The 24,647-nt window shown below is 38.5% G+C and overlaps 1 protein-coding gene across 2 annotated transcripts in view; it reads right to left on the bottom strand.

Moving 5' to 3' along the window:
* STAC (SH3 and cysteine rich domain) overlaps positions 1-23,055 on the bottom strand; it is a 68,718-nt gene extending 45,663 nt beyond the window's left edge. For both annotated transcript variants that reach the window (XM_053988369.1, XM_053988358.1), the window contains exon 1: positions 22,939-23,055. In XM_053988369.1, coding sequence (XP_053844344.1) covers positions 22,939-23,055 — 117 coding nt within the window. The remainder of the gene's footprint in view (positions 1-22,938) is intronic.
* Between the last annotated feature and the right edge of the window lie 1,592 nt (positions 23,056-24,647).

Consider the following 24,647-nt stretch of genomic DNA (forward strand, 5'->3'; position numbering starts at 1 on the left):
CAGTGAATTCAGTAAATATATTTGATATACTTAAATGTCTTGACTTTGGCAGAAACAAAGATTATATGCATTTTATATGATATATATTTTAGATTATATGCATTTGATTAGCTTTGACTAAGAAATTCTACTTTTATTATTTTTTTTAAGGACAGAAATCTTAACAGCAGCAAGAGTGTAATTAGCTGGCCAATTGATAGTTAATGCTTTAATTTAATACTAGTTAACACACATTCATATAAGTTATTGTATGTTGTATTGTGTGTTGATTGTCAGACTATCAAGCACCACAATAAGGCATTACTAAATTAGAGTTGTTAACTCAAACTATTTATCTGTAAATGCTCTTGTGCTATATCAGCCATCCTCTCATTTTTCATTCTCTTCCCCAATTTTGTATAACGCTGAGAAGGGTTCTGGATGAGTCACTGAAATTATTAAGAAATTAGCCACATGAATTTGTGGGTTTGTCTGCTCCAAGATCCCACAAGGAGAGGCCAGGTAAAAGGAAAGCTAGCTCTGAGTCTACTTTGTGTTTGCTCTCTGTGAAGTGCAATAATTCTGTATCACCTTTCACTCAGCATTATTCAAACCACTGCAAAATAATTTCAATCACCGCTGCTATTCTCTGGGTGACCATGATGTAACAACTGAAATTTTCCATGCCGCTCAGGCTGTCTCTTGTAACCAGAAGGAATGGTTTATATTAGAAACTGTTTATGTTAGAAGCAATGATTATTTGGAATCATAATTCATGCTAATATAAAGGGAGGGAGTTTACATGCTTTCCCAAAAAAAGCATAGAACTGGTACGTCACACTGACTTAGCGGCCTCAGAATACTTTCTCTCCCTAGATTCTGTTCTTTATCCATCCATTTTCTTTATGATGTTGCTGACAGCACACTGTTGGAGAGGAGAGTCAAGACAATCTGGGGAAAGCCTCTCTTCCACCTTCAGAAGCAAGCAGCTTGTTCCTGGAGAGGGAGACACCAGCTCTCTACCCAGTGTTTCACACTAAAATCCCAGAGTCAAATAAATGGACAAGGAGCAGCTGTTGGCTCCAGTTAACAGTGTTTGGGTTTGCTACATGGAAGCAAACTGCATTCTACTTCCTGATCTGGTCCTTCACAATGGCTTTGGGAGTAGGGAGGCATCAGAACCTGGGGCCCATCCCACATGCACCTCTCTCCACCCACAACTCACTCTGGGTTCAGTGGATGAGCCTACAAAGGAAGGAAAGATCTATTTGCAAAAAACTTTCAGTCTCTAGGGGAATGTGAAAATAAGAGCAATTAAGTAATTAAATGCCAACTATAAGGTAAGTGCAGTTTATGGTTTCTGATGCTCTTTCAGCTGAAGCCTAAGCCATGGACTGATTGAGCCTAAAACTCACTGTAAACTGCACCATCAGAATGTGAGATCTTCCCTCTTCTTCTTGGATGTTAAGTTACAGGCTCTTGAAGTCATTGAGGTTAGTCAGTTCTGAGATTACTTCATCTCCCCAGTGACAGCCAGGAACTCTGCAATAATTCACCTCCTTGCTCCTGAAACATTTCTCACTGAAGTCAGACCTAATTAGTGTAGCAAAACACAGAGAATTACAACACCACAAGGTGACTGAAATGGCATCCATTATAGATTTGCCATCCATTTCTACAGTGCCACGTGAAGCTAATTAAATTTCAAAGCACTGTTCCTGCCAGAGAAGGAAACCTAAGCTGTGCAATACAGTATTTGTTTTATCATGAAACAACAGTCCTGCTAGTTTGGATAATGTATGCAGTATATTTTAAGAAGCTTTGCATTTACTATCCTTATCCCATTCTCTTGTGCACAGCCATTTACCGGTCGAGGCATCTACCAGCAGCTTTTCCTCCCCCAAGCAGAAAAGTCAAGTTTTCAAAAAAAGAATAGTCCAGCATTTAGGCTACACTTGCCCAAACTTATGGAAAAACACTAAAGGGCATGAAACTGTGTATATTCTGTGTGTTTCCTCCCAGAATGTTCAGAGGACACATACCCAGGAACGAGTTGAGAAAGTTCCCTTCACATATTTTCGAGGCACCTCTGCACAAGCTGATAGCCCTTTCTGAAATTCACTGAGAACCATCCTGGGTTCATGTGGTTAAATAACTCCCAGACAAGATGGGCATTCTTTTCATTAGCCAAAATACAGATTTCATGCCCATTTACATTCAGACTGGAAGACACATACATGTTTGGCTTCCGTTGCATACCTAAAACACCAGTGGGAATCTGGGACTATTACATCCCAAATAGGTTATATGTGTAGAGAAGTGACTCGGAGAAAATGAAGAATATTGGCAAAATTTAGCATTTTGCACAACTAATTACAGAGTTCTACTGTTAAAAAAACCTCTCAGATGAGCAGGTTTTATGCCCTTCATGCGTAAGAGAGAATATATAGGGCCATAGAAGATTGGCATCAGGTTTTAAGATCAGATCCAACTTTCCTTTCTCATATTAGGCTCATGAGAGAATTTGAAATGGGGCAATGGTATGTGATTGTTTACTCAGGAAAAGCTGGCCCAAGGAAGGGCAAGGGCTGGTTGTTGTACATATTGTATAAACTATAAAACCATAAAAGCTTAAGTAATTATTAGACTGCAGTCGAGTAAACATTACTTCCCTTACTTAAATATCACCATCTCCTCATTTTGAAATTTGCTGTGGATTATCCTCATTCTTTTACTGCCAGATTTCAAATGTAATTAAATACAGGTAATATGTAATGTAATATACGTCTGATTTTGGTGTGCTGTAAAATGAATTAAAGCACTTGGGATGCCACAGATGCTAAAACATTCACCTGAGGTGGAAATCAAATATTTCAATAGAGAGGAACGTATGCAAATTTTATTATTTACACTTTATTTCTGCAGAGTGAATGAGTCCAAAGTTAAACCTTACAAAGAAACATTACAGAACTTTGTGAAAAAACCCTGCAGCTAGGGTTGTTCTACACCCAATAATTCAACTCTTCAGTGAAAAATCATGTATTGAGACTGAAACAACCCCTAAACCAAGTACAAGAAGGCTTTAAGAAACATTTTTGAAATAAATCTCCTAAGACTTTCATATTTTCTCCGTTGTGAGCAAGGCTACAATTTAGCTTTCATTTAAATAAAAATAACATTCCCAATAGCACAGGAGGTTTTCTAGACTTGTGGTAGCATCATGAGACTTCACAATGTTGACACTTCAGAAACATGAGCCCTTGATATTAAAGCCAGGATGTTCCTGTGGTTTGAAACTAGAGTAAGGGAAAAATCTTTGTTTCTAGTTAAAAGCTGTTTATCAGTCACACAGATTCTCAGTGACTGCACATACTAACCCCACAAGCAAGGTAGAGATAAGTGTAATAGCTCAACCTCAGAGCTTGATTAATCTTTTTCTTCTGTATCTTGCAGCACAATCTCAATTTTCCTCCAAGTTACTGAATGTTCAAGCTTCGAGGGATCAGGAAGCTCTGTTATCAGCACTCCTCCATTCCTAATTCCCCTATACTACAACTCTTTAGCTGCTGTAAGCAGAAAACAGAAGGCAGCAGAAGAACAGCTATTCAAATTCATTGCTAGTGTTAGCTACATGTCACTGCTTTTGCTGTGAATGGGAATTGCACCTGCCCTCACTAGGACTTTATTTGATGTAATTGTTGGAACCACCCAATGCTTTTCTACAATTTTCATTTAAGAAGTTCCCACGAAAATCAGAAAGATGTGATTTGAGCTGTTTCATAATCCCTAGCTTTGCAATTACAAAGATATGCATCCACCCTTCAGAGTACTTTATTCAGGCTCCTAAGTGCTCCCTGATATCTAGGAACAATTTTCCCCTTGATTCTCCAGCTTGCCTACATTAGCAGTCAGCTCAGTAGAAGTGGATGGGAAGAATGAAGCAGGGGCTGCTGAGTGCCCAGCGTGAACACTTCAGGTGATTTCCCAACAGCCTTGGTCTTGTTGCCCTCTTGGTCACTGCTAGCCTTCCCTGCCAGCAGCAGAGGCTCCTGGGGAGTGTGGGGCCAATGGCGAGATTGTTTTGTACATTTCCACTCAACTATTTTCCAGGAGAAATGAATAAATAAGTCCCACTTATCAACCCTAATTCACTGACTCACCATATAACCAAGCCCTTATTTTCAGACATCAGCTGTTTGCTATATTGCTACTGGACTAGCAATAAGCAAAAAAAAAAAAAAAAAAAAAAAAAAAAAAAAAAAAAAAAAAAAAAAAAAAATAAAAATTGCTTGCTGTTCTCTATCCCTTTCTTTACACTGGTGTAAGAGTATCATTAGATTCATTACAAGTAATTCAGGGTATTAACAGAGCTGGAATGAGCCATCAAGCCAGTTTGAATCCTGCAAGCCTTATAAAATGTAGCTATTTTGTTTAGTGTGCAGACTAAAAATGCTCTGTCAACAGATTTCACTCTGCTGTGAGATAAACATCCACCTTCTGTAAGGAACCATTTTTTCTTCCTTGCAGCTTCTTCAAGTAAATTTCCAAATTATTTGACTCTCACATTGTTATAAAAGAATGACTTTAACACACATGGCTCAGATGATGTTTTGTAGATTTGCTAGAAAGAATGTCAGGTACAGGGGCTATTACCAAAGGGACTCAGACCAGAAGTAGTTCAAATAAGGGAGAGAACAAAGCCTTGATGAATGGCATCTCCTCTACTGAGTACAGTCCATTTTCTGGGTCAAGGAACATTCAATTTGTATTAGCAACTCTCAGAACATACTTCAGTTGTTTACTTGCATTGTTGAAGGACTGGATGTTACCAGGGTGTAAGCTACCCTGGCGGCATTTCTGGGCTCCAGCTAGCTGTGCTGATCTAGAGCCAACAGGGAACCAGCTCAAACAGGATGGTTAGTGCTTACTTTTTGTGAGCACGAAGGCTAATGATTTTCTTAAAACTGAGAGATACAAAAGCAAGTGATTTTTGAGGACAGACAAGAGTGGGTTTTTTACAGATTTTGAATTGAAAATGCTCTGCCTTGACATTTTAATGAGCAAAAATAAGATTATAACATGCCTAAAGGCAGTATGCAATTTCATAAACAATATGTGTGTTTGCCTGCTGATGAGAGGAGTACCATGTCTTATAACATTAACAAGATAAAAGGATATTTCTAATACTTAAGGGGTTGTATTGTTTATTGGCAAAGCACCCATGATAAAACTTGTAAGCAAAACTGATTTCTTTTCTACCATCTTCTTTCTAAAAAATAAATAGTCAAAATACTCTGCTAGTACAATTAGGTAAACTGATTTCAATTGTAGATGATTTATACAGTCTGAGAATCTGGCCCTATCATGCAGATGTGTTTGCTCTAGCCAGCTCTCTTGGAAGCTGTATCCTTTTAATCCACTACAGACAAAGAGGGAGTGTTCATTATTGCAGAAACTGCTACGTATTATATTTGTGTATTTTCCCAAACAGATTGCTTAGCTGTTGTTAGAACAAACATGTTAGTGATGTAAAAAGTAAATAAGTCAAACTTTCTGCTTGAGTATTGTCCTGAAATAGTCAGAGAGGAGACATTTTCCATAATACCTACCAATAATATTATTAGTGATTCATTAGGCACCTTCAGCTACTCTGGCTTTCTCAGCTCTGATCATCGTCCTCAGATTCTCCTCCCCATCTTATATTATTTTTTAAATCCACTCATGGATTCTCAGACCTCTTTAGAATACAAACCTTTCTAGGCAGGGTTCTTTCTGTGATTTTGTTTCACACATAGAATCCTAAATTACAATGAAATGCTCTGATTGCCATGACAGAGCGTAGCAGCAAAAATCCTTGAAAGAGCCTCAGAGTTTGAAAGCATGAAATTTGAAGGGATGCCCAGGTGTCACTATCCCCACAAACGTCTCTGTGAATCCCATGTCCTCAGCCCTCTCCTGATGTACTACATCCTTGCCAGCTGTGCATTTGCATCTCTAGTTAGCAGACCTCAGAATTATCAAGAGGTCAGCCTGCACATGAAGCCAAACAGGCAGTTTGCTTAGCAGAGCTGTTCATTCTCTATGACTCTGGTTTGGTTTAAACCAAGCTAAATATTCACCCGGTGCTCAACAATTGCTCCTACACTTGATTTGAACTTATCCTACATTTCAATGTGTGTCACCTTCTAATTCTTCAAGGAACCAGGACTGGCAAATACGTGAGGTAAACGTGAATAAAGTACATGAAGTTTTAAGGCCTGAAAATATGAAAAGTCTCCTATGTGATCTGAATTCCTTTATATATCTTCAAAATTCAGCATCACATATGACAGAATAAAGTAATGCAGTCCAGTGAGGGATAGATTTGAGGAAACACAATTTATTAAGTGCATCAATTGACATCAATTCTCAGGGAAATCCTTTTCTCTCTCTATTATGTTCAGAACTGTCTAGTTAGTCCTAAGGCATAAAAAGGGTAGACACTCTATTAGATTTTCTATAATTGTGACATACCCTGAGCTCACATTACCTTCCCTGCTAAATTATATTTTTATTGTAACTTCAAAAGATTCACAGCCATTTTAAAAGTTTAAATTAGTTTATAAAAAGGAGGAAGCATATGCAAAATAAATACTTGTATGAATGAAAGTGAAGAAAAATGCAAGGCTCTCATATTTTATATCTAACATAATTTTTGCTTTCGTGTTTTTGAACAGCTCTATTTTGATGTATTCCTTTGATTTCTTTTAACCAAGCCATATTAGAAAGAGTAATCTAGAAAGAAAAGAGTACATATTACATTATCTTAATGAGGTCTAGTGTCTATAAGTATTTGTTCAAATTTCCTAACAGGTTTGATTCAAGTTTATTTTTCGTGGGGAAAATGCTTGTAATAACCCTAAACCATAGTTTGCATTCAGCCTGCTTCTAGCAGAGAATCTTTCTCAAATTTGCAGTATTTCAAGGTAGCAAGTCACAGTATCTTTCAGAGAATCTGTACTGTAGCTTTCCAAAGTTTGTAATCCAATTGACAAAAATCAGATTAACAGTCCCAAAAAAAGATCTACTGAGTTCACCGTGTTGAGCTCACTGATCATCAGTTATCTCTCCTTTGTCAACATGTGCATAAAACAAAACATTTTGCAAATCAGACTGAAGAGCCCTTCAGTCATTATCAAATATCAGGGTTGCTAAATATTTTGTCTCTTTGATCTCCCCTGCTGCCTCATCTAACAAAAGACAGGCTGCTTCTCTCAGGAGCAAAGACTACAAATCCTGTAGCTGTATCCAGGATTCTATTCTCCCGGCTGCTAAATAACTGTTTCCACATGGGTGGCACCAGCTGCAGGACATCTTTTATAATTCAGGTTATGAAAGGTGTCTGGTGCAGACCTTTATGTAGCTCCCTTTCATAGTCTGACAATAGAAATGTCTCAGATTTTCCCTCCTGAAACCAAAATAAAAGTTCATAAAGAAAGCAAGAGATGGTTAGGAATAGTCCTTCCATTAAAAAAAAAAAATCAGCCTGTACTTTCAATTTCAAGACAGGTAGATGTTTACAACATCTTGTTTTTTACTTTGGGGTCCACCTCAGGCACCTGGTTGCTAAGCAGCCAGTCATCTCCATACTTTTTCTCTATCAGGATGTTGTTATCTCTTGCCTCTGGATGTAGAAGGCATTTGGACTGTTATCTCTGAGGTCCCTTCTGGGAATCCCATATTTTGCATCTCTTTTTGGACAGCTCTTTTCCATTTCAGCTCTTAAATGGAACACTGATTCCCCTTTGGTAACTCCTAATTCAGTCATTTATTAATCTTTGCTGTGGTGGATGTGGCACAATGAAATTTTGAGATTAAAAAGCTGGGTTTCAGAGAGATGTAAATCCAGGCAGCCCCGCTGAGGTGAATGAAGCTACGCTGGTGACTACCTGCTGAGAGTCGTCCAGATTGATAGTAATAGGACCTGAATTTTGTTTCTTTTCCTTCTCATGAATAATCTGGAGCAAATGTGATTCTGATTGTAAGATTAATCATCCTTGACTGTATGTCATGTCTGTACCTTATGAAATGTGCATTTCCCCTGTTGATCTTATGCCTCAGGATGACACCCTTGGACCTCAAAAAAAAAAAAAAAAAGCCCAAAACACAACAGTGTTCTGCTAAAAAATGCTGTGCTACGTACAGCAATATTTTCCACTACTATGTTTTATCCATTTTATTTCCTTTTTTTTTTCTTTTATTTTTCATTAACAGAGCTGTTTTATAATACTTTAAATGGTAGTTTATCCCGTGAAGCAAATATGGAAATACAACTTGCAGAGAGGCTGATACTAACTGAGGGCAAATTAGCATGAACACCACAACCCACATACTGAATTATCACATTTATGTCATCTTAAAACAAAAAGAAGCCCGAGATCTGCTGGGAGTTGTTATAGTTAATACTCTGTCAGTGTTTCCACTCTTACTTCTGGGGCTCAAAACTTACACTGTTAAAATTGCTTTGCAATGAAAACATGTAAGTACTCAGCTCTACAACAAAATAATTGTCACTGGGCCAAATCTTAAAGGTCTTTGCTTACCGCTAGCTCCCACTGACTTCAGTGAGCTTGTACCCTGAGTAAAGGCTCGGGGTTTGGATGGGTTATTGGTGGGGTTTTTTTGTTGTTTGTATATTTTGAAATAATACTTTTTTTTATTGTTTTATACTGTGCATTAAAACTAAAGGATTTCTGCATGCAGCATGAAAAACCACCTGGCCACATTTGACATTCTGCTACCTGGCTGACTTTATCTGACTTTTCAACTCCCTCCTCTTTTTCTTAAACTGCTTTTCTAAACTGTGCTGCTCCACAACCAAATACAGATAGATCCAGGTGACATTATGCTTCTGCTTCTTCTGTCCTTCCTAGACACTTGTATCAATTCATACTTTGTGCGAATATATTCTGTCCAATTCTTGCCTAGCTTCTGTGCTTTAACTTTGAGATTCTATTACTTTGGTTTTCAGTTAAAGAAAGAGCTAGAACACAATGCCAGAATTTGGGTGCTGTATTTCACCCAATATCTATTGGCTTAATAGAAGCCCACAGGACAATATTTTGTCTTATACAATCCCACAGGTTTCTTCACTCCTTTCTTTGCTGCCTGTTCACAAATAGGGATTCAGATCCAAATTTTACAACTTGTTTTCATGTTTCCATTTCAAACCCTTCTCAGTGAGAGATGGCATAGAAACTTACACCTTACAGAATATTAGCAGTGTTTGTTGGTTTCCTTCCAATTTTTCTTTTTCATGGTTCCCTTCCTCTTCTTAAGCATAGTTTTGCAATCTGGTAGCAAATTTGCTGCCTTCTAACTTCCCTTTGCCCCTCCTGAAGACTAACAATGTCTCATCATGTGAACACTGCTTCTTGCCAGCCCCTCAGGAAGCCAGGGCATTTGGCCATCCCGGCAGTGCGAGTTCAGACTCCACAAGTCTAACAGGATCCATATGGTCACACCATCCTGGTGCACACTGCTGCCCTGAAACCACTCTGGCATGAAGTCCTGGATCTGGGGGCAGAGCTGATAGCACTTGAGGAGCAAAGCTAATTAATCCTCTGGGCTTCTTCATGCTTTACTTGGGTACCCACAGGGTGTCCTTTGTCTCATATTTTCAGTTCTTAAGTCCTATAGCAGCTACCACATACATAACAAATGCTGTGTCAACGAAACTTTTTCTACCTTGATAACATTTTCCTTGTCATTTGTTCTGTATCCAGTTATCTTACTGTCCACCATGACAAAGATATGCTTATTTTCAGATCCAGTGCAGATCTGGAACATTTTCCATTAAAATTCTTCTCAAAGTGCAATAAAGTATGCATTTATTATCCCTTTAAACAAATCTACTCTAGTAGATCTCTAATTTTCAAAAAGCATTTCAAAAAAAATTTGGGAAAATTATGCTTGTAGTACCAGTTTCCAATGAATCTGTTACTGTGACAGAAAATTTCCATCTAACTCTGTCTTTTGTCTTTTTGTTATGATTTTTTAGTCATGCCAAGCAAAAACTGCATTCAATGTCCTACATAAAGAATAGGCCAATCCTCCACATGGAAAATCTGTTTAACTTGGTGATGATACTGTCATACAGATGACACACAGTTACTTGGCACTTCATGGAGACATTTGAAGGCCTAAACACTGCTTCAAAAAGTTGACAATGTAAACACGTATATTTGGAGATGTTAATTAGCAGGAGTTGTTAAGTATGAGATTTATGATCTATCTTTGACTCCTTTTGCTCAGGCTAATCCATTTCTTTTATATTTTTTTTCCTAAACCTCCAAGCTGCTGAACATATCTTCAGCCAGCTACTGTTTCAAGATCAACCCTGCAAAACAAAACCATTTTATTTTTATCCTCACCAGCTGCACCATTTTCCTTCTCAAATTACCTCTGTCAAAATTTCAAGATTATAATGACTGAACTGTAAAAATGTGGTTTCATACTGAGATAGCTGGCTTCATGTAAAAAGATAGTTACATACAGGATATAATATGTAGAAAGGTAGAGAATTAAAGACTATAAATCTTTCCAAAGAACTGCATTTTTTTTTCTATTAAGACTTTTTTTAAAGTTCCTCAAAACTCTCTAAAGTTAAACTGTTGCTAATGAAATCTTGCACATGAACTTCTAATAATTGTAATAATGTTTTGGAAAAAAAAGCTTGTAATACTTTGTTAGGTGAACACACAATGTTGTGCTCACCTAATAAATGAAGCTTCCTAATTTTGCTGTTGTAAGAGAAAAGAGCTGTTGTCATTGACGTAAGTTACCAATTATTTAATTTAATAAGAGTTACTGCTTTGATAGGAAAGTCAGGGATCTTGAACCAGTAAAACTGTAAAGCCTTGTCTGACAAAAATAATATCTGTAACTTCAAAAGGAACAGCATATTGCATGGGGCTGCATGAGGGATTCAGGCAGGCAGGAAAGCAGGGACACAGAAGGAAGAAGAAAGGAAAGTCAAGATAATAGAAAGAGTTTTAAAGAATGTGAATATGAGTCCTATGAAAGTGCGGGGTTTTTCCATTAAGTGCTTTCCTTCTTTCTCATCTATTCTACTGTTAGAGTAGGTGCAATTCCTGAATTCTTGATATTAGCTGAGTAACGCTGACTTATAAGGCATATGAAATATTACAGCAGAAATACAGTTACTGTCTACTGCTGAACTAAAGAGCAAGTGCAGTGCTAAATTCTGAAAATTTATATCAATTTTCTCCCATCAATTGCTTTTTTTTTATATGCAGCAGAGTCTATGTGTAGGACTGTACTGGAGAGATATTAACTCATGGAAAGGAGATTTTTTTCTTTCTAGAATTCAGCAGCTGGTAGTAAAGATAAAATGACATTACCTCTATTGCTACTTCAGGAATATTGTATTTATTACAGTATGTTCCCTACAATGCCAGAAAAAAAAATAGGTGACCTTTCTCATCTTGTTTAAAAAAGAACTGATGCTTTTTTGACCAGACTGAGTGGCTACTTCTTATGGCCAGCATCTTGTCATAGTTGCATTCTCCTCTGAGGAAAATCACTCTGTTAAGATTTTTCATTTAATGTTTGACTGTCATTTTTTTGGACCTTTACAAAATGTTTTTAATTTGTCTACATTCTAGCAGGATTTGGGTAGGTCTATTACAGCTGTTGGCATTCATGTTAGCATGTTAGCTGTTGGCATTCATAATCTCTAAGGAAGATGTCCACAGCATTTTTCTTGGATGTCAGGCAGGTACTGCTAAAAAAGCCAGTGCTGTTGAAGGGCAGAATTTCAGCCTGAGGAAGTCTGTGGGAATTAAGCTTCTGGGGAAGGCAGGAGCTCAAAAGACCTTCAGCAGCAGTGCACTTGAAAAGGGCTGTTTTGAGTAGCCCTGGTCCTCAGCTACCTACCCCAAAAGGAGGGGACAAGATGGGAAAACAAGGAAAAGGGCTTTATTTCTTCTCCATAAGGAATGATTTGTATTATCTCTTTGTTCAGATTTTAAATTTGTGTATAGTTTCCTGCATGGACATACAAAGACATGATGAGGTTACATCAAGGGATAAATAGGTATCCACACATGAGGAACAGGCCATGTAAAACCGTAAAATGAGGAAATTAAATGCAGCTGAAGGCGCTCCTCTGTGAATAATGCAAGTACAGCTTGAGTATAAGTGAAAGGGAAAGTACAAACTGTGGGGTTTGCTTTTTTTCCAAGCGTACCTATGTCATGAGTGTCAGCATCCACACAGTGTTTATGAAAGGTCCTTTTCCCTAACAGAAGAACCACTGCCCATTTTCTTAACAGAAATCTCTAAACTTGGCTAAGCCTGGAAACATGGAAGCTTTTCCTGTAAAGACTCATTGTATCAGAGAGCCTGGTCATTGTTTAAAGCATTAGTGTGAGAAGAGGAACAGAGAAACCTTGAAAGGCAGAGTGTGAGTGGGTGAGGTAGCACAAAAGTTAACTGTTTCCCTGGAACTTCAATGGTCAGGAGGATGAAATCCATTTGTCATTATAACCATTATATCCATTTGCTGTGAACCTGCCAAAGACTCCTGCGTGCCTATACTTTGTGAAACAGGTACATGATTCATCTTGGGACTACAGCTTAACAGCAGCACCTCACATTCTGAAGCCTGGATAGGCTCACACTTTTCTCACTTTTTCTCATCAATGTATAACTTTCCATTATAGGACTGTCTGCAAACAGCAGTTTTGCTTAGCAAAAATTTTCAAAGTTTGAATGATTTTGCTCCACATAAAAAAATGATTTCGTTGGCATAAAGACAAAAATTATTTTGTTGACATAAAAAAACCAACAAACCAAACAAAAAAAAACCAACAAAACCTAAAACAAAAACAACTGCAGCTTTTCAGCATGTTTTTGAGAGACCTGTGGGCAGGAGAGAAGAAAGTCAGACAGACTAGCCATGCAGGGGAACAGACAGCTGACCAGTCTTTGTAGGCAAGGTTCAAGACCTCACTCTGACAGAATCTCAGTGGTGTTCACCTTACTTAAATTTGAGCTTTTAACTCAGCTGTAGCTGCCTCCTCTGGTCAATGGAAAAAAGATTTCTGCTCAGAGGGGCTAATTTAGATCACACAAAGCATGCTTTTCCTCTAAGTCATGTTTGATAAAACAATTTTGGTCTGCGTTCCACTTATAACAGAGGGGGACTGAACTACTAACTTACCTGCCTATAGTTGGTCTCTAATTACAGGTGAAGCTGTACAATGTAACCTAGGATGCTTTTTTTCCCTCCTTTTTTGTCTGGAAATTTTGATTGCAATCAGGGAAAGCTCCTTAGCAAAAGTTTACACAATTAAGAAACTGAACAAATCCTCAGGACCAGATGTTTTGACATTGAAAAATAAGCAGTGTTTTTTTGTTTTGTTTTGTTTTTTTTTTTAAGCACTCCACAAGCATGCATTTCACTGGAATGCTCATTATCAGAAATATTTGGCAAATCATTACAAGTCACCTTATGTTTACTTGTAAATTATTCCTTAATTAAATAATTTAAATTAAAAGATAATGTGTGAACATAAGTGAGAAATTATCTAATATCACTTATAAATAATATAAATAAGTACACTATGAGATACAACAATTCTCAATTTAACTGCACAGCAGTCAGGGACACTGATAAGTTTACCATGCTTAATGTTTTGTTTACTTGTGAGCATAGAGATGCCCAGTCCAAGGCCATTTCTCACTGTATGCACAAAGGCAAGAGTGGCTGGGTCAGGGCTTTTAGACTCTCATTTCAATCTTAAGATATTTTGATTCTGGGAACCACAGCAATTAAACCAGCACTGCCAGAAAACACTGGCAAATCAAATATGAATAGTACACCTATATAAATGACATTTTAGAAGGTGACTTGTTTGCATCACACCAGAAGTCTGACCCTTGTTTGACAAAACATAATGAATGAGCTATGAATGAGCAATTTTTGAAAAAAAAAAAAAAAGAAAAAAAGAAAAAAAGAAAAAAAAATGTTGAATACTGAGGTAATGGCCATTTGTCTGTAAGATCATATTTAACAGTATTTGCTATAAGTCAGGTTGACTTTACTCTCTTGCTGTGCCTCCAAAGCATACATTTCTTTGTCTTACTCTGATGAAAAAGTGAAAAAATATTCTAAATGCAGATTTTAATAGCTCTGTGAACACCAGTTTATAGTAATTTTTCTCCTTTCTTAGTTAAGCCTAATCATCAGTTACTGTAGGTCAACTTCATTTTCCTTTTCTATTCAGAATACTAGACTGCTAAAATGATCTTTATTAATAAAGCAGTGCATGTGTGGCATTTTAATAAAGCTTTTAAATGGCACTCAGAGATGGAGCACATTATGTCTACAAAAAAGAAAAGCATTAAAGTTGTTGCTGTTACTCACCTAAAGGACTGCATTCCCATATTGAACTTGCAGCCTCGTGTGGCTGGGAAATACCTCTGTCTCACAATTATTCATGCTACGGTATTTTTAACACCACTGCAGCCCCTAAACAGAAACACTTTCATTTGACAGTACTTAGCAAACTACTCTCATCACTTAAAAACAGATCAGCTAAGACATGCTGACCTGTCAGGGAGAAAAATTCCATGAACCTCTAGTAATGTGAGACTACAGACATGAAACTCATTTTATTTTAATAAATAACAAGATGGGCAAGGCATTTGTCACATTTAACTGCTGATGTCAGAGACACAAGAAATCTGTTCTTTAGACATCCATTGTAAATCTATTTTACAGAGTTCCTGAGTTAAATTCCCTGATGAGGAGCATTTACTCTCTCAATTGGTCTACTGAATCAAAGGGAGTTTCCTCCAACAGAGGCATATGTCAAAGGAAAACAAACTCAAATTTTTTAAGTCACTCACACATAGATTTGTCATTTTCACAGCTGGTCCTCTTTGCTAATGGACATGCAAAGTTTGCTTATGCTTCAGCACTTTCCTGGGAAGTGCTTATTTAACACTGAATGACTGCTTGCCTATGCAACTGGAAGTTGTGCAGGACTGAGTACTGTGTTAAGAATATTCAACTCACGCTCACATCTGAAAGCCTAGTCCTCTGCTTGACAAACATGAGTATAAATGTATCAAATATGCAATCTTATACCCATCAGGAGTATGCAGCAATGGCTCCTAGGCAGTAGGAGAAATCCTTGTCATACAAAGAATTACAGTTTTCTATCAAGTGGTTATGACTTACTTGAATTGAAATTAAATAAAGTGCACAGGAAAAATGAACCTCTAAGCCATGTTTTGGATTTCAAAAATCCAAAATTGATGTGCTCCATTACCCTGAAGAAATTCCAGGCCTTCAGCACTCTCAGACACTTAGAGGCATATTTTAGATCGTATCACTCTTTGGAGTGTGACACAGAAGGACCCTAACTAGTAACTGTAGGAAAGTTTGAATGTCTCAGCAGTCATCTGGAAAGCAGCAGAGCTATCTTGAATGTGCTTGGATGTGTAAGAGACTCATAATTTCTTCAAAGCTGTTAATACTAATACTAATGCTATGAAATGAAGATAAATAAAAAGACTGTGTGAATGTGTGCTCTTGGAAAACTGCATGAAAATAGTTACCTCAAAAAGGAAATTTGGACTAAGAAAAGAGTTTACAAAGAAGGTGGGGAGGGGAACAAGAGAAAGGAAAAAAGTAAAACAAATGCTGTGGAAGTAAAACTGGACATTTCAAGCACAGTTCCTTAGGTCAAAGGATATTAATTGGGTGAGTCCTTTGAAAATATATTTTAGGAGATGTCAATGGACAGATTTGGGCTGGGGAAAGAAAAAGGCTGTGGTACAGTAAGGACAGGATAAAAGGCTGGTTTGGACCTTCAGCAAAATTTCAGCTTACATTCTTCCCAGAACCATGATCCTGAGGAAAAACAACTGGAACAATGGGAAAGAGATCACAGAAATTTATGGCATGACATTAAAACAGCAGTTTAATGTGTCTGTTGAGGTGAAAGGGAGAAAAGAAACTAGTTAAACTCTGTTATAAAATTTTACTTTGAAAGTCTAGAAGCAAGTTTTCTTAACAAGCTTTATCAAGACAGAAATGATGTAAAGTGAAACGGAGGTCTCTGTTGAGAGGCAGAAAATGTGATCCCAGCAAATAAAGATTTGTAGATCTGAACTCAACAGAATTCGACAAAACCGAATCAAAATGAAACAATAAAAAAGAGAAATCCTCCTAGATTAGTTGTTATGAATAAAATGAGCAATTTTCTAGACAATTTTCTAGAAAATGTATTAGGTCAAAGGTAGACTGTGTCTACTTGGATTTCATTTAAATTATTGAATACACTGCTGAAAGGGAATCTATTAGCAAAGACAGAAAAGAAGGAAAGTTGTGAATAAGTTTTATGGAAAGTTCAGTGGGAGATGAATACTGTTGAAAGGAGAGGTTGAGGATTGGTCATTGGTGGAGTTCTTCAAAGAACAACACTGACATAGTTTTAAGGTCAATATTGCTCTCTCTAGTTTTATGACTGGATTTTTTGCAAAGATTACGCAGGTCATAAGGCCATTTCCCTCTGGCATTGCTGAGGAATACATTTAGCACAGACAGCTCTGTGTGCAGCTGCAGACCGAGCTCTGGGTGGCAGGACCCCAGGCAAGACTGTGAACTGATGATCCTTTGCACAACAAAGGGTATGGGGACCTGTGGCATAGCCTGGTGACCAGACACTCGGACACACAGCAAGAGCCGAGGACTCCAGACTTTCCCACACTTACCTGTACAGGTGTAAACCCCCAGGCCTTCCTGGGAGGCAACTGCCTCAAGCTGTTATTTTGCTATTGCACTGTGATTAAATTGTTTTGAGGATTGAAACATCTGAGACTGTGCTATAGGAAATCTGGGGTCAAGTGAGTAAGGAAGCCTGGTGTGACTGTGTGAGTGTGGGATGTGAAGCTGGGAAGCGGCCTTGGTCCCAGCTTGGGTGGTCTGAGAGGGACTGTGCCAGAGTGGCTCCTGGATAGTCAGGTGGGGAAGTTTCTTTAAAATGAGATGGGAGGCATTGTCACATATGGGGAGACCTGGATCTTGAGGGATGGAGTCAGGGAAATGTGATGAAGTTCAGCCCTGGAAATGCAAACTTCTGTGCCTGAGACCTGATTCAAACCCCTGCAGATGAGGACAGATAAATGTATTCTGGCTGGATCCCCTGGAAATTCCAGAAAAATAGAATGGAGACCTCTGTTCCACCAAGGGATGACTAAGAGACATAAATGTTAGAAGCAAGGTTTCTGGGAATTAATGGTACTGTACAAGCTCTCATAGAGAATACCATTCACAAACTCAGTCACTCTTTTTCAAGAAAGATTAGTCAATACTGAAATGGCGGCACTGCTCTGCTACCAGAATGAGATGAAGAATGGAGAGTTTATTTTATGCCAGTCCAGATTATTTAGTATAAAAAAATTAAAGGTTGGTAAGAGATATGAAAATCTATTATGTGACGGAAACCTGCACCAAGAATGGAAAGGAGATGTTTAAGCTAAAGCAATATTATTAAAATTACACTGCCACAAAAGCTGGCAAAAAAAATGGATACTGGAATTAGAAGAGGATGAAGCATAGAGGACATCCCTTAGCCATTATTAGACCATACAGGTGTTGGCAGAGCTTTTTAAAAGTAGTGGTAAAAGCTGAATTCAACAGAATTCATTTATGAAGAAGAATACAGTGTAAGAGACTGAGACAGTGGACTGAACTCTCTTCCAGCTGTGTAAATGATTTGTTTTGTTTCAGTGAAAATTTGCACTATTTTAAAAATTATTTTCTTTTTTTTACCACACCAGTCAAGTCATTTTTAGTTGTAGAAATGTAATAGATGTCTTCTCCATTTTGGCACCATTGAAAGTGTGAATAGAAGAGAATGAACTGATCACATTTCTATTTTGTCTTAGATATCTCAAAGTGCCTAGAAACTTATCTGACATATATATAACAGTAAAAACAATACCAGAGAGTTTCAATCAGAACAAGAGTAAGAAAGAAATGTCAAAATAAGTGCAAACAAAAGAATTAGTCTGCTGAGGAAACATTGGTAGGTTAGAATATTTCTTTCCTGCTTTAATGAAACTTTCCTTTACATAATTTGTTGCAAAACATGTAAAAAAAACTTATTTCTTTCCCTTAGTCTTACCTTCACAGCATGTACTCACCATTTGATACAGAGGCATGGAAGTAACACTGAGAAAGAAAACTGTTCTTTCTTCCCCTTTCGTGGGATGTTTTTAAGCTGTTTGGTATTCCTTTGAAGACTACAGCAGTAGTTTACATGCTGGATATTTATCAGTGGTGTGGGGGGTGAAATACTAACTGCACACCATACTCCCTGCCCTTTTAAAATATTGATGAGTAACCATCTATGGAGCCTCATAAAGTATTAACTCTTTAAGTGGGGAAGATCTCTGCTTAACAGCATAGCACAAGTTCTATGTGATTTAAATCCCACACAACCCAAAGAGTTTCAAGCTATTCATGTTAGTTCAATATCCAATATTAACACCTGGTTTTGAACTTCAAGTAAACAATATTGCTCTATTGATCCAGCAGGACAGGTGTGTAAGTTCAGTCTTCATGATCGATGTGGGGTTATTCATAAATGAAGTTCACATCTTGAACTTCAATGCTTAATCCTTTTATTTGCTTCCTACTCTTTTCAAATTCCATTTTATGTACTGCTTATCAGGTTAGCTTATGTTGGAGCAACTGTTGCATCTCCTGAATTGCCATACCTGAATTTGAAGATAATGGTCTGCATTTCCCTGAATATTGTCCTCTAGGTAGTCAATGTGTGAAAGTGTCACACGCTGACTCATTCATTTTTTGCAATACATAGTCCAGATACCATAGGTATTTGGAGATCTAATTTATCTTTTTTTCTTCAATTTTTTTAGCTGCTCAAATTACTGAGCTGACCTGAGTGCGAGCAATTTCTTTGACCCATGAATTTGTGGTTCAGAGGATAATTTTAAATCCTTCCAAAGAGGTGTGGTTACAGTACAACACAATTATAGCTGTATTTTATCAAATAAAGTAGATGGAAATGGGAAAACTGTGGGGGAAAAAATTGGTCTTCACATAAATCCATCAATATTTTCAAATAAGTAATTTTCACATGACAGATTGCCTGCAATGGTACGGGCAGGACTTGATACCCCTTCTGAGGTATATGAGAAAGCCTGAAAGACTTTTAACATATTGACACAGAACTCTAATAGCTTGAAGATCAGCAGTGTTAATCTACCCAAGTGGCACTAGCTCAAACATTGTAGATGCTCAGGTGTCCCCTAAAACTTAAAAATGCTAAAGCAATTTTCAAAGATGACCCCATTGCCTAGGAATAGCTTAGCCACTGCTCACAGAAGAGTGATAACAATTTGATTCATAACTAAAGAAATGAGCAGAAATGGGCTCTTTCCTCTTCATATACAAAAGTCAGTAAGATAAAACAAGAATAAAGTTAGCCGAATTATATGCTAGCTACACCAAAATATAAAGAGCTCATGCCATGTGTAGGATTCCTTTCTTTGGACACATATTCATTCAATTTTTAGTTTTCTTTACTAAATTCCAAGGTACATTTAGATAAAAGACATCAGAAATATGATCCCTACTGCCACTAGATTTCTGCTTATATTGCTGAGTTAGTGGTTAAATAAATGTGCAGTGTGTCTTTAATTGCTACTACCCAGAAGAAATTTTCCCTCAGGATTCATTAACTAATGACTCCCTCCCTTGCTGAGTTGTAAATTTACAAAAGACTTTGGCAAACTAGTAATTTGCCCTCTTGGAAACCTGATGTAAATGTCCCGAACAGGTGGGAGCCATAACTACAACTACGTGAATGTAAGAAATTTAGCAGTTGCATGTATTTGTGTGCTACCCTCCTAAAGTCATTCTCCTGGTAAACTTTAAAGTATCTGCTCAAGTCATACTGAGGTGTGAAGTAAATGTTTTCAAGAGCCAATAAATTAGTTTAATAAATTAATTATTATTTTTGCAAGATTCTTAGTCACTCAGACTTTAGGGTTTTTAGCACAGTATTATATACATATAGTACCACAGTATGGCTCTTTCAACAGCCAGGGTGTGCTCACCTGCAACTATGCTTCTAATCCACAGGAAAAGGTGGTGGGAGGCTTTAGCATGTGTTTAAGAGTGAGCTGCTTTCCTGCAACAGAGGTGTGTGACTAACACATGAGAGTCATCCTTCCAAATTTCAGCTACTTGGTAGCAGCCTGAAGTTCTGCCTCTCAAACTCAATGCTACTCAGAAGTTGCAGTACCTGCTCCCTGTCATCTTCTAAGTATGCTCTGGAGGGTACGAGATAAAACTAATTTCTGGACTTTAATATGAGCAGGGATTATGTGTCACCAATGTCTGATTACAGTGGACAGGAAGGAAGTTTGCAGCTATTAGTTCTGCATTATTCTTTTCAAAATTGCTTTTCTGCTGAAGTGTTTTCATAGGCATTTTGAAGGTTGCTATTATCCATGTTGGTTCTGTTTGCATATTTGGAGTCATAATAAATGGAGTGTTTTGCCACAGAAAAAAATTGTCAAGTTTGAAGTGTTTTGACACAGAAAAAAGTTGTGGGCTAATTAGATACTGCACAAAGAGTTTTGCAGTAAATGCAGCACACATGAACTTGTTAATGTGGGCAGCAGAGAGTACCTGAAGAAAGTTTAGTTTTCTGTGAATGACAGGCTAGCTCCCTCAGCATGGGACACCATAGGATAAAAGCACTGACCTATCCTTCTGTCAGACTCTAGTTTCTGAAGTACCTTAGAAATAATCTTAGAAAATAAAAAAGCCTCCAAGCATAAACAATATTTTTATGAAATCACAGAATTTTTTCCATCCTCCTGCTTCCTTGGACCAGAAGAAGAAAGCTTATTACCCCAGTGATAAGAAATCTCTTTTGACTCTATCTATTGAAATGACAATACATCAGCTATCTGATTATATTTGCAGCTCTAAAATGTGAATACACAGATTATTTGTTTACTAAGAATATCTCTATCCAAGTAATGTCATCAACTGCATGGTCATAGCTTTTGTCTATTCCAGTGTATTGCTTCAAATGCTCAAAAGACTGAAAAAAATTGATGAAGATAATGTTTGATTATAAACTAGTTTGCAGCCTATTTGTTCTCTGGCCAGATGTGCCTAATTCCTGTTGTCATCCTTGGAAGCACATGGGTGCACAAACAGCAAAAGGGAACCCTCTGAGCAGCTCTTCACTTTCTCTGAGTTTTGGATCCATGCCAGTCTCTTTTGGGAACAGCATTCCATGACCCAGTAGGAAAGTCCCTCAAGCACCATTGTTATCAAGTGGCACATGGAGCTCCTTGGCCATTCTGGCACAGGGTGAGGATCACAGCTGGGATCATGGGGAGCACAAAGCCCACCAGGCCCCATGCACAGCCCAGAACTCTTGAGCAGCTGGTGCTGGCAGTGCGGTGAAGTCTGCAGGTACTTTTGGGACCTCACTATGGGCAAAGCTTTCCACTGCCCATATAACACTTCAGTAATTCCAGAGAAGTGGACTCAGGGGGGTGGGATGTAGGTACCATGTCTTTTTAGAGCCCGGGCTTATACCAATAATCCATTTACTTTTCATTTTCCATGAACCAGGGAGACTTCAGTAGAGCTAAATGTGTGTAGTGAATATTGTATGCTATTATTACTGGAAAAACTCTTCTCTTTTAAACAGGTTGTATTACACAGGGAATACCTCAGCTCTCCTCCTTGGAGTATAGCTTCTAAATAAATACATAAATAAAGAAGCCCAAAGCCCGCATCAAAACTCTACCCACACAGACAGATAATTTGAGCTCACTCTCCAGAAAGTGGAAAGCTGTAACTGCAGAATAATGTAGCAGTCTTTCTATATTAGACTCAGGCAGCCACTGCCTTTAAACTCAGGCCAGCACAAGACCTTCCCTGATAAGCAGCTGTTTTGCTTACACCTCCTGAGGCTTTACCCACCTGTAAGCTCCTAGTGACAAGAACCTCCCTATTTTTACATGTTTACACAGCATCACTATGAAGTTCACAGAAAGATCTGTCAGGTGCTATCATGGTATCAGTCATAAGTAACAGAAGATCAATAAAAGCATATTATCCAAGTCAGCTGTAAGGAACTTTCATTGTGTAAGGTTACTACTTTACCTTTTACCTCTCTGTCTTCCAAGTAACACCCTGGCAGTCAGAAAAACTTTTCACATGCAAGTCAATTAAAAATTCAGAGGTCATGCCATTTGAGCTGAAAGTTGATTTTCAGTAACATAAGTTGAACCACACTGAAAAACTCACAAACAGAAAAAAGGCTGTGAAAACAAAAATCCTTTTCTGTGTGGTGTACATAAGGTTTGTTGTGGTAAAGCTGTGACTTATTCTCATTTTAACAGACTCATTAAACAGTGAAAGTTCACTGGTGAGTCTGCCAGAGAAGTAAAGCTGGGTGAAATACCCCAAGCCCCCAGACAAAATTATTTTCTCTGAACCTTTGAGGAAAACAATTTTTTTCCAACAAAAACCCTTTAAGTGATCTGATACTTGGTGTGAAAATAGCTAACAATGTCCACTGACAGCGATCCCCTCCCTGAGCCCTGTCACTACTCCAGGCTGTTACCATAACAAGGAGAAGAAAACACAGGCAAAAATCCACAAACCCAAACATCTCAGAAGGCAGGTATTTCCCCAGCTCAGGCTCCTGAGGTGACAGAGAGAATTCATAAGCAGGAGTGTCGGAGCAGGCACCGCAGTCAGAGGTGGCTCATTGCACTCTGACGCTGATCCTGGCACAGAGCTCCAAATGAAAATCAAAGCAATACATTTCTTTTCAAAACAAAGAAAGAGGAAAAAAAAAAATCTCATTCTCTGAGTACCTTTGATTCCTGGCTGGTAGTTGATGCTGGAGATGGGGGCTGCTCTGTGCTCTCCACTTCATTCTCTTTCTCCACACTGTCCACGCTGACTTCAGCCGTGCTGCTCGGAGGAATCATTTTACCTCTAAAACACTGCTACTATCAGGGGAAAAAAAAGCTACAGATCGTTCTTGCTTTTTTTCATTTAACGTCCTCTTTCTTCTCTGCTCTTCTAGAGCAAGTGAACTCCGACCGCTTGGTTTCACTATATTTGCCAGACTAGAATTCTCTGGATTTTCTTTTTTTCCCCCTTCTCCTCCTCCTTCCCCTCCTTCCTCCCTCCCCTTTGCTATGCGATTGTGCTGCGAGGGAGTAAGTTATCGATGGTTCTGTAGGTCAGTTGTGTGCCTGCTTTTCCACGATACTCCTCCCCTCCATATGAAGCCTGGAGGTGTGGAACAGCGTCGTGACCGTCAGCCCCACAATCAGAGGGGAGTGAGCTGAAGCAGCAAGCCCAAGCCACGCACATAAGCACACACACAAAGACACAGACACAGACACACACATACAGAGACACACACACACACACACATACAAACACACACACACACACGGCGCTGGAGGGAGGAGTTGTATTTCTAATGCTGTGAATAGCTCTGGAGGAGCATGTGCTGTCATAGTAGTGAAAGAAAGTAACGTGTGCATTCACACACACACACACACACACACACACACAAAAAAAAAGGCAGGCAGTGAATATGACATTTGGAAGCATTTTACCTTTTAACAGACTGGCAAAGACAGAGTTGAAGATTCTTTCATGTCTTTTACTGAAGAAAAGGAAGCCTGGCAAAAAGGCTCTAGAAAAAGACTCTTTTTCCTTGTCTCAGAGAAGATTATTTAAAATTCTAGCTACTCAGTGTCTCTAAGGCTTCCACCTTGCCCACATCCCAAACTTGCTAGCAAATGACAAGACAGAGTCAGGGGAGCGTTACCTGTGGATCCACGTGTTCCTTGCTCCGCTCCCAGACAGGGAAGCCCAGCTCTGAGACATGCATACGCAATCTGGGTCATCTGGAGCTCCCACTGTTATGCACATACTATACCTGTAGGTTGTCATAGTGATAACACTCCATCAGTCAGCAGCAGAGCAGAGGCAGCCATTGGGAAGAGCCTGTTGGCTTCCCCAGTGCCGTCATTCCTGAGGATGCAACACCTGAAGTCACGCTTGGGTCTGCTGTACTGCTGGCAGAAGGTCAGTGTGACTTTGCTGTCTGCCTCAGATTGCTTTATAATGCTTGAGGTTTTGCCTCTGATTTAAATCTGCTGCAAAGGTGCTTGTCAGCTCTCTTCCCTGCTGCATTGAGGTCTCTATTGCGAAAGGCTGAATGGATGTGCTTCCCACCAGACATGCCTTGCTGAGCGGGTGCCACTCCATATGGCTGGTGGAGATGATTTCTTTCATTTAAAGAAAACAGAAAAAAGCAACCCAAATATGTTTCTAATAGCAATAGTTACATCCTGGAAAGTAAGAAGAAAAAGAATAGTTGTTTAGTGGATCTATACAGGTGTTTGGAGGTGATTTGATCAGATCTAAGTCAGAGATGATCTTTAGTACCTTTTAGCTCTGGGAGAGGACACCAGACTTCCCTCTGGCCCCATCTCTTAGAAACACAATTGCTACTTGGAGCTGCCTTGCAGGCCCCCTTCACCTCAAATAATCAGTATAT

This window comes from Vidua macroura, chromosome 1 (genome assembly GCF_024509145.1).
Source record: "Vidua macroura isolate BioBank_ID:100142 chromosome 1, ASM2450914v1, whole genome shotgun sequence".
In the NCBI taxonomy this organism is placed as follows: domain Eukaryota; kingdom Metazoa; phylum Chordata; class Aves; order Passeriformes; family Viduidae; genus Vidua; species Vidua macroura.